The sequence below is a fragment of the Bison bison genome, unplaced genomic scaffold (assembly GCF_000754665.1).
Source record: "Bison bison bison isolate TAMUID 2011002044 unplaced genomic scaffold, Bison_UMD1.0 scf7180017855360, whole genome shotgun sequence".
NCBI classification, from domain to species: domain Eukaryota; kingdom Metazoa; phylum Chordata; class Mammalia; order Artiodactyla; family Bovidae; genus Bison; species Bison bison.
Genome location: NW_011485933.1, coordinates 228492 through 238578, shown reverse-complemented (window position 1 = coordinate 238578; position 10087 = coordinate 228492). Strand labels below are relative to the sequence as shown.

General features: G+C 51.7%; 1 protein-coding gene across 1 annotated transcript in view; it reads left to right on the top strand.

Moving 5' to 3' along the window:
* Positions 1 to 10087, top strand: part of MLLT4 (myeloid/lymphoid or mixed-lineage leukemia (trithorax homolog, Drosophila); translocated to, 4) — a 101396-nt gene that overhangs the window by 75463 nt on the left and 15846 nt on the right. Inside the window, exons 22-27 of the mRNA XM_010858771.1 lie at positions 6259 to 6324; positions 6472 to 6545; positions 6914 to 7032; positions 8401 to 8595; positions 9187 to 9278; positions 9559 to 9744. Coding sequence (XP_010857073.1) covers positions 6259 to 6324; positions 6472 to 6545; positions 6914 to 7032; positions 8401 to 8595; positions 9187 to 9278; positions 9559 to 9744 — 732 coding nt within the window. The remainder of the gene's footprint in view (positions 1 to 6258; positions 6325 to 6471; positions 6546 to 6913; positions 7033 to 8400; positions 8596 to 9186; positions 9279 to 9558; positions 9745 to 10087) is intronic.

Genomic DNA, 10087 nt, shown 5'->3' with positions numbered 1-10087 from the left:
GGTAGGGTGGCGGCCGCCTGCAGACTCGCGGCTGTTCCCTTGGAGCGCAGGGCAGCTGCCCGAGAGGTGCGCGTGTCGTCTGTGCTGGGAGGTGCGTGTGGCTCTGCCGGTGTCCGGGCGCCCCTGCCAGCCCCGCCGTCCCTGCGTACCTGCCTCGGGTAAACTCAGGTGAGGTGCCGCTCTCCCCCTCCCTCTCCTCGCAGACTCCTCCTCGGGCCTCCTCCTCTCCCTCCTAAGGGAAAGGAAAGCAGCTCCCAGATGCGTTTTAGGATGAAATCCTGGGCTTACACAGGCGTGCCCCTCGTGCTTCACCGTGGCTGCCTGCTCGGGTCCGAGGTCTGGCCCCCGGCCTCCTCCTGTGCCCTGGCTGGTGCGTGTGGCCCCTGGGCGCTCTGTCCGAAACCACGTCCCACGGCCTGGAGGCTGGACAGCGGCTACAGGGCTGCGCTGCCGTGTTACCCTCAGTAGCGCCTCTGGGAGGGAAGACTTGATTTTGGTTTTTAAAAATGTACTTTTAGTATTTAAGTGGAATTAAATTACAAAATGGTATCCAGTGGAATTTGCCATTCCTGATACATGTGGAATATATCACCGCTTTTCAGAAGGTAGTTTTAAAAAGGAATTTGATTTGTCACATGGAGAGTGGGTAATTGTGAACAATGTTTCTTTTCATTTTGATTTCATAAATAACAAATAGACCCATAGATAAGAATACAAATAGACCAAAAATACAGTAATATTTTTTCAAATCCCAGCTTAGATATCTTTAGGCAAGTAGTTACTGAAATTTTTTACACTATGCATTTAGTTGTTATACTGTAGTTAACTCTTCTCATGGTTGGAAATCAAGGTGTATAATGTTAGCATATATGTTGTGTTATGGGAAGATTTTGTTTTTACACAATTATCTGCATAATTACAGATTTATTGTTAGTATCTGTGGTTACTGATGACATAGGTTTACTATGAAAAGCTTAGTTTGGGGGCAACATCGTCCTGTAACTCAGGCCATGTAGGTAAATCAAAATTTTCTATTAACTGCATTAAAAAATAAGGGAAACTGAAATCAGCAGTGTGTCTCCGATGCAGTTGTGATTTCCGTGTCGTCACTGTATGTTGCTGGTGAGACACTGTAGACTCTTTCTACTCAGTCTTTGGAGTTGGGAGGACTTTGCTCTGGACTCCAGTTTCAGTTGGGACGCACCCGCCCCAGCACCCGCGCCCTGGCCTTCCTGGCTGCCAACACCAGCGCTGACACAGCTTCGCCAGCATCAGGATCTCGTGGTCCTCTGCTGGCTGTTGGTCGGTGCTTAGGTAGTTCATCTCTATGTTCTTTTAATGACAGGTGGGATGCCTTGATTTAGCAGCAAGAAGGTGTAATTTCTGGGCCCTATTTTTATGTGTTAATTTAAAAAGTAGGGTTACCAGCAAATGAATTTTAATCATGTGTATATGTAAATAGAAGAGGAACTTAGTGGAATTTGTTTGATATTTTTAAGTTCAGTCTTACTGGACTAGTGTGTACATTATTATATAGAAATAGGACATGAGTGGTTTAATATTTCTGAAAGTAATTTTGTTTTGTTGAATTTTTTTATTGCAGTCGGCAGTGTTTTTATTAAGATGAAATGGGGCTGGTGGAAAGAGAGCTCCGTAGTGTTGAGGAGCGCCTGTGTCTTGGTTTCTTCCAAGAGCTGACCTGCTCCCAGTTCAGACGGCGGTGGGCAGGGGCCAGGCAGAGCTCACCAACTCTGTCCCCTGAGTCCCGGGGTCGGTCTAGTCCAGCCTGCCCTGGCCAGACTGAGGCGCTGGGTCACCTTAGCCAGGCACTGGGTCAAAGGTTGTGGCCTTTGGGGTTGAAAGGGTTTAATATGTGTACTGTCGATTTAATATATGTATTTGGGTTGGCTAAAAAGTTCATAGTAACTTGCAGAAAAACCCATGACTTATCTGTACGCTAGTTGCATTTACACATTTTTATGGTCACTTTATAACTGTGAGCTACACGTGAAATACGTGTAAGACTCAAACCGGCAGAGACAGGCAGAGCCTGGCCAGAGAGGAGGGTGCCCCCCAGGGACAGTCACTCTGCAGAATCAAGCAGGTGTGCGGGCCTGGCGACACGCTGACAGACGTGAGTCACACAGAGAGTGTGCACCAGGTAAACAGTGTGAGGCTGAGCCCACATGTGGAAGGCTCAGATGTCAACCAGAGGTTGGACACCTCTTAGAATATTACCCTACCCCCAGGAGTCTTTTTAAGCAATCATATTTCACGGTGCTTTCTCAGTGACTTTTTATTAAAGTCAATTTTTATGGCCAACCTTAAATAGACCTTTTAGATGCTGGTGGTCTTTTGAATTGAGGTCCTTTTTTTCCTCAGATGTAAATCTTTTGTCACAATGACATATACTTATAAATTGAACTTATTTGGAATTAAAAGGAATGACCATCACTTAGAGTTTAGATAAATTCCCATCATGTAAGAAAGCAGTGTTTCTCATCGCTTGGGTGCTGTCCCTCGAGGACGGCACAGGGTGTCACGGTCAGAAATGCTCAGGGTTCTCACTTCTGCACCAGGAGCTTGCAGTGTCGTCAGTGTTGTGTCGTCAGCTCACCGATAGTGGATTATCAACTGGTGTGTTCATTCAGGTAGCGTCTAGATCGACCACGTTGTCCTGGCCTGACGACAGGGGTTTGGGAGCTCCCCTGGAAGGAGCAGGGTAGGGCCCTCTGTACCGACTTCAGGAACAAGGGAGGTGCCGTGGGAACACGAGTGAGCCGGGGCGGCGTCGTACCTGGGCAGGTGGGGTGAGTGGGTGGGCAGGTGAGCCCAGGAGGCAGATGATCAAAGGATTTGGGCTGACCTGTTGCATCAGAAGGTCATTGTGTGTGGCAGGAACGTGGCTGAGGGGTGGAAGGGGGCACGTGGTGGTGTGGTGGGCCTGCACTTCACATGGGTGCCCCATGCAGGAGGCTTCTGCTTGCTTACAGGCAGCTGGCCACCTCTCAGGGTAGGGGGCTGCCTGCAGGAAGAATTTCTTAAGGCAGCTTGGATAGAGGAGCCAGCGGGTCAGTCTTAGGAGAGCGTCCGGGTCTCGCCAGGATTGTTCTGAAATTTACAATGTAAACTAATGCTTGTTTACAGATGTGACTTCAGTCAGATTTTTCATAAGGCTGTCAGATATCTATATTACAGGATCTGTTGTTGGCATATTTAAACTTAGATTTATTAAATTGTATATTGCATGTGACGTGTGGTAAATTATCTACTTAAAGACACGATAGGGTTCAGGCTGTGTCACTGCTGGCCGCGGTCATGCCGAGTCCGCAGAGTGGAAGCGTGTGTGTTGTTCTAGAGTGGCGTGTGATGGCTGGTCTGAGTGGAGCGGTGGGAGCAGGACATGGGCGTAGAGTGCGGCCTTGGGAGCCGGGCGCTGCGACGCGCAGACGCCTCACGGATGGACGTTTAGCAAACGTACGCTCGCCAGGCCTCAGTTTGTTAGTGGACAGGACTGGATTCCTGCTGTCTGCTGTGTCATTCCATTTGGTGATCTTAGATTAAAGTTTTCTTATTACAGCTGACCTAAATAAATGAAAAATTTCCTTTGTTAATAATACTTTTATAAAGTATACCAGAAATGGGGGAGGAAGTCTTGATGTGATTCTTTTAAAATATTCATTCATATTAAAATATCCATACGTATTGAAAGTGTGTACTTGATATTTCTTTTACAGCAGCCTTACTAAAAATACTATGTTGCTGGTATTACTGCTAGGGATTTCTTAAGTCATAGATGGTGGTAATTGATTATCTCATTTAAGTGCAATTTTTATTACTTAAATTACAAGGACAGTATTGCACTCCCCAAGACTAGTGCTTGTGGAAATGTAGTCTGTTCATTCACACTGAAAACTGGGAATCTGAAGTTTAGAAATGTTGCTTTTCTATGAGTCAGATGGAGAACAGAAGAAAAAAGTAATTATGCATTAAAAGCCTTAAAAAAAAATCTGGTTTAGTTATAAGGGCATAGTGGCAGGAAAAGAGGGATTTTCGGGGACCCATCAGAAACAGTGTCTGACGGGCACAGAGAAAACCGCCTGAGCCTGAGCTGCGTCAGAGGCGGGGTGCTGTCTGTTTGCATGTCTAAGGAGGTGGGGCGATGCAGGAGTTCTGTGACTGTTGTGGGATGAGCTGAATTAGGTAACGAATCATGGATTACACAGAAGCACAGAACAGTGTGGAAGAAGCTGTATGATCAGGTTGTGTGGGAGGTGGGCCCGAGGGGCTGCCCTGGAGGTGGTTCTCCTCAGCCATCTGACCCTGAGCCCAGCCCAGGTTCAGGGAAGACCATGCTGGTGTCATTGAAGGTGGTTGGAAGCTGTGTTTGTTGACTCTTGGGCTAAGAGACGGGCTAAACTTTAGAAAGTTACCTTTATTGAGTGATTGATTCATCGTGCGCTCAGTTGTGTCCAACTCTTCCTGGCCCCATAGACTGTGGCCCCGCAGAACCCCTCCAGGCTCCTCTGTCCATGAGACTCTTCAGGCAGGAACACTGGAGCGGGTTGCCAGTCCCTCCTCCAGGGGATCTTCCTGACCCAGGGATCACACTCGGGTCTTCTGCGTCGGCAGATAGATTCTTTACCACTGCACCACCTGGGAAACCCATTGAGTGATTATACAAACACGTGTCTAAACGTGTGTGTGTGTGTGTGAAACCTCAACTGTACCCCCAAAGTGCAAGTTTTCCCAGGTACCCCAGTAACTGCGCGTGTGGCAGAGGGGCCCAGCCCGGAGCACAGGTGGGGGCACTGTGTCGTGTGGAAGGACCGCTGCGTCCTCTGGGGGGCACTCGTGTGTCTGGACCAGACAGGAGGCGAGTGACGAGGTCCGGGCAGACGTACAGACTGACAGAGACAGGTCTTGAGGGGAGGAGTCGGGAAAGCCAGGCGGGACCCGGGGGCTGCGTGGAGCGTTTATGGAGTCCGTTCGCAGGTATGTAGGCACGTGGGTCTGGGATGGAGTTGCGAACCTGGCTCTCGGGGGGTGGGGGGTGCTGTCAGCCTCACAGCAGGGTCTCTGCTCAGTCCTCCCTGACCAGGAGCCGCCAGTCGGTCCTGGACCCATTCTGTTGACCAGAGAGGAAAGGGAGTGTGTTCAGGTGGAGACTATGGAGTTCCAGGGCGTTGTAGGAAAACGTGTCCAATAAGTCGTTTATCAAACTGTCTTATAACTTTCTGTGATACCTTATATTGTTGCTTTTGTGACACCATAGGTTCACAAACCAAGAAATACACTCAGCTGTAGGATATCGACAGAAACATCCAATGACATTTCATACCTATGCACGCTTCCTCTGGACGGGGGCTTGTAGGTTCAGGACTTCCTTAGCATGACTGCACACGACCCTTAAATGGAGGCAACACGGAGTATTTTCTCCATAGTTGTCTCTGTTGAAGTCCCTCTCATTGTTTACAACAGAAAGATTTTTCTTGTTTTAAATTTTAAACTGTGTGTGCAGAAAGAATAGGGCCTCCCAGTGGCTCAGTGGTCAAGAATCCGCCTGCTGTGCAGGAGACCCAGGTTTGATCCCTGGGTCAGGAAGATCCCCTGGAGGAGGGCATGGCAGCCCACTCCAGTATTCTTGCCTGGGGAATCCCATGGACAGAGGAGCCTGGCGGGCTACCGTCCATGGGGTCACAAAGAGCTGGACATGACAGAGTGACTGAGCAACAACAGCAGTGAAAGAGTAAGGGTGTGAGGGAGGCGGGTGAGCACTGGACACGGACCCCTGGGTGAGCTGCTTGTGTGCTGAAGTGATGATTGCACGTGTCTCGGCGCAGCTCACCCACTGGGAGAAAGCGCGTCCCTGCCTTCAGGGTGGCGGGTCTGTTGTGGTCCGTCGGCTGACTGGTAACTGACTGAGTTTTCAGGAGTGAAAGAGAAGTGAAAGCAAAGTAGCTCAGTCGTGTCCGACTCTGCGACCCCACGGACTGTCCTACCGGGGTCCTCTGTCCATGAGATTTCAGGAGTAGTTTTTCTTTATCTGAAAACAAAGCAGGTACATTTCCTGTGAGTTTCCTTTTGTTTGCCTAGGTGTTCATTCTGTTAACACAGTTTCTGCATTTCTAATTTTCATGGAAAAACACGAGCTGAGAGTTGTACTCCAGTCACCTATACACAGACTTTATTCTTTCTCCTGTGTGTTGCGTTTCTCACTGTGTTTTCAGCGTGGGGTTTTTCCTTGTCTTTGTTTAGGGCGCTGGTCAAGACAAACTTGGGATTTACGTCAAGTCCGTTGTGAAAGGAGGCGCTGCGGACGTGGTGGGTATACGTTCGTTACGGTGGAACCCCCAGTGTGCTGTGTGTTTGTCCAAAGCCCAAGTCTGAGTGTGCTCACCGCTGGCCTCCTCCTTCCCTTCTCCCCCGCTGTCGCCCCCTCCTCACCTGCCCACGCCTTGGGGTGCTCAGGACCGGCGGCTCGCCGCGGGTGACCAGCTGCTCAGCGTGGACGGACGGAGTCTGGTGGGACTCTCTCAAGAAAGGTACTGTTTATTTATTTAAAGATGATAGTGTGCACTTCTGGGGGTAGTTCGCATTAAATTTTGGAATTAGAAGACAAAAAACCACGCTGAAAGCTGTGCCCTCCTCCTTCAGAGGAAAGGACTTAGCAGAGCGTCTGCTTTACTCTGAAAGGCGTCCTTGCCTCCAGTGCGTGCTGCCATCTCTGCAGGTCGCCTCGCTGTTCTCAAGACAGCGAGAGGAGCTGTGTGCAGAGTTGTCCTCAGGGGCAGGACGCCTGAGACCCCAGCTCAGACTAGCCGGGGGCCACGGGGTGCAGCCTGCTCTGACCCTGGCCTGCCCTGGAGACAGGGGACCTGCCCACACTCTCACCCTTGACCTCTCTTCCCAGGGCAGCAGAACTGATGACAAGGACAAGCTCCGTCGTGACGCTTGAAGTAGCAAAGCAAGGAGCCATTTACCACGGCCTCGCCACCCTGCTCAACCAGCCTTCCCCTATGATGCAGAGAAGTAAGGGGGCGGAGGGGCCGTCTCTTCCCGGGCCGCGCCTGCCTGCCACGGGCCGGGCAGCCAGCGTGACCTCTTCCAATACGCAGACCCTTCGAAGCAGGCCCTGTTGTGTTCATTGTCCTGATTGTAGAGAAGGGCGTGAGGATGAGCGCCCTCGAGCACAGAGCCCGGGATCGCAAGCTCATGGGTTCCCAGGGCCCAGGCTAGGTGTGGCCAGCCAGCCTTCAGACACGGTGTGAATTTATTTGGTTCCCCAAGAGCCCCTCACCTCTCCTGCACAGGCCTGGTGACTGTGGGGGACCCCAGTGTCCCCCATGCCAGCACTCAGGGAACTCGGTCTATAGTGAGTGGAGGAATGATTTTTCAGCTCTGACAGGCAGACACAGGATGTGAGTCTCTAGAGAACAAGCAGAGTTCTCTCCTGAAGGACTGTTTATAAACAGTTAGGTCCGGCTCACATGCTCTGAGACAGGACATGATTGTTACAGGGCGAGGCCACTGTAAGAGGTCAGTTTTTGAATAATAATTTGCTGATAAGAATCATGGTTTTGTAGGTACATCAAAAACCTCAGAAAAAAGTCAATATAAATGTCAGGCTTTTTAAAGAATTAGTTCAGAAACCAGGGGAAAACCGTTCTGACTCCCATTATCTTAGAAATTGCTGTCTACTTTGCATTTCCTTGGCTCACCATAGGTGAGCAGGTTGGTACCCTGGGCAGGCCCGGGGCCTGGCCTCACGCTGACCTCATCCGGGTTGCTCGAGAGCCTGGGCTGCTGCGCGTGGAGATGGGCAAGAGGCACGGCCTTCATATACCGCACCTTTTTTTTTTTTTTTTTTGCTTTTTTCATAGCATAATACTTAACGTATTGGTGTTTTGATTCCCAAGTTTATAGTCATTTAAAAGAAGCAAGCTTGATGATGAATTAGGAATCACAGAGAACGCGTTGGAGCCAGACGTCAGGGCTGTCAGGTAGCAGGATGGCAGAGTAAAGTGTAAGGAGTGCGTGACCACAGCAGATGAGAGCGGCTCAGGAGGAGGACACCCTGAGTGAGCGAAGAACTGATGCGGGTTTTACAAGTGTGGGAGGGTGTTTGCACTTCAGCGAGGATGTCCCGGTGACGGCGGTCTCCTCACCGAAGCAGGCGAGCCCCGAGAGCGCTCTGCTCCCCCCGTGTCGCTTTCTCTGAAGCCCCTTCTGGAGAGTCGTTAGATAGACTCTGCTCTCCTGTAAAAATACCTCATTTCTGCTGATGAGAAACCAACTTACTGTGGAATTTTAGATGTTGGTAAATCATGTTGCCTTTAAAACTAAACTAAGATACAATCGATAACAAATGACCACGTCTTGAATGTGTTTTGACTTCAGTTTCAGAGCGCCGTGGGTCAGGTAAACCCCGACCAAAAAGCGAAGGCTTTGAGCTGTACAACAACTCGGCTCAGAACGGGTCCCCGGAGAGCCCGCAGACGCCCTGGGCCGAGTACAGCGAGCCCAAGAAGCTGCCGGGCGATGACCGGCTGATGAAGCACAGGGCAGACCACCGCTCCAGCCCCAACGTCGCAAGTGAGGGAGCCCTGTGGCCCTTCCCAAGGCCTGCCCCACACACATCTGCTCACCACTGGGGTGGGGGGCCGCTCGGTCAATAAAGAATGTTCTCGCCTGCGTAGATTAGCCAACTGGGGTGTGTTTCTCCTGAGAGACGTTACAACTAAATTTCTAACAGGCGCTAAAAGCTGGTTTTGGGGACCTTGATTCGGGGGGGTGCCTGGGCAGGTGCACTGATGCGGCAGAGGGTGGCCGGCCCCCCGCGGACACGGACAGTCTCTCTGCTGTGAAGGGCTGTCGGCAGGAAGCGGCAGGCGTAGGAGGCTGTGGTCTAGGTACCAGGTTCACAAAGCCTGACGTGACGTCCCGTCTGGCCCTTTGTCAGATGGTTGGAGGTGTCTGCCCGGCCCTGGTCCACACAGGAAACTCGGGGCTCCGGTCCAGTTACTGAAGAGCCCCCACCTCCGCGGGCCTCGGGCTTTAGGTCTGTGCTCCGCTCCTCACTGCAGTGACACTGCTGACACGGGCGCTGCCCGTGAATGGCTCCCGGCCGTGACGTCAGGGTGGCTTATTTAACACTGAACTTTCTTTCCTGTCTCCCACCAACAGATCAGCCTCCCAGTCCTGGCGGGAAGAGTGCGTATGCCTCCGGAACAGCAGCCAAGATCACATCTGTCTCCACGGGGAACCTCTGCGCTGAGGTCTGGGCGATGAGCAGGCAGACACGGGCTTCCCCTAGTGCCTGCGTCCTCTGGGAGAACGTCCCAGTGGTTGTGAGGGTTTTAATATAATGGGTCAATTAGCTTTAAGTTAGTAACTCAGCACAAAGAAAACGTTTTTTTTTTATTCTCGGTATAGGACTGAACACTTTACATTTTTAACATTTTTTAAAATACACAGATTATATTTTAACACAGATCCCCTGAAGTTAAGTCAGTCAGTGGTACGCACTGCTAAACCCTGCTCCCTGCCCGTCCGCAGGAGCAGACGCCTCCGCCCCGCCCCGAAGCCTACCCCATCCCCACGCAGACGTCCACCAGGGAGTACTTCACCTTCCCGGCCTCCAAGTCCCAGGACCGCGTGGCGCCCCCGCAGAGCCAGTGGCTGGGTTTCGAGGAGAAGCCCCACGTGCTGGCAGACGGAAACCACTCCAGCGCTGCCGTCCAGGTGAGAGGTGGGCCCAGGGCATCCCCAGCCCCCAGGAGGCCCGCTCGGGCAGACGGGCACGACCGGAGTTCTCTGTAGAGCAGCGCTAGGGCTGCTGCCGCCTCTCTGTCCTGGGCTCTGTGGTCACCAGGGAGGCGACCTGTCCTGATGTGCACTGGCTTTAACATGCGCTCATTGTCGCTTAATGAACGTCTGCGGTCTGCGAGGCAAGGTTCCTAGGCTGTGGGAGGCAGCCTGAGAGCCGGGACGGCGTTCATGCACATGGCTGTTCCACGCCTGGGGAAGCAGAGAAGATCCCGGTCCTGCCGGTGGGGCTGAAGCTTCGGGCAGGAAGCCGGCGGCC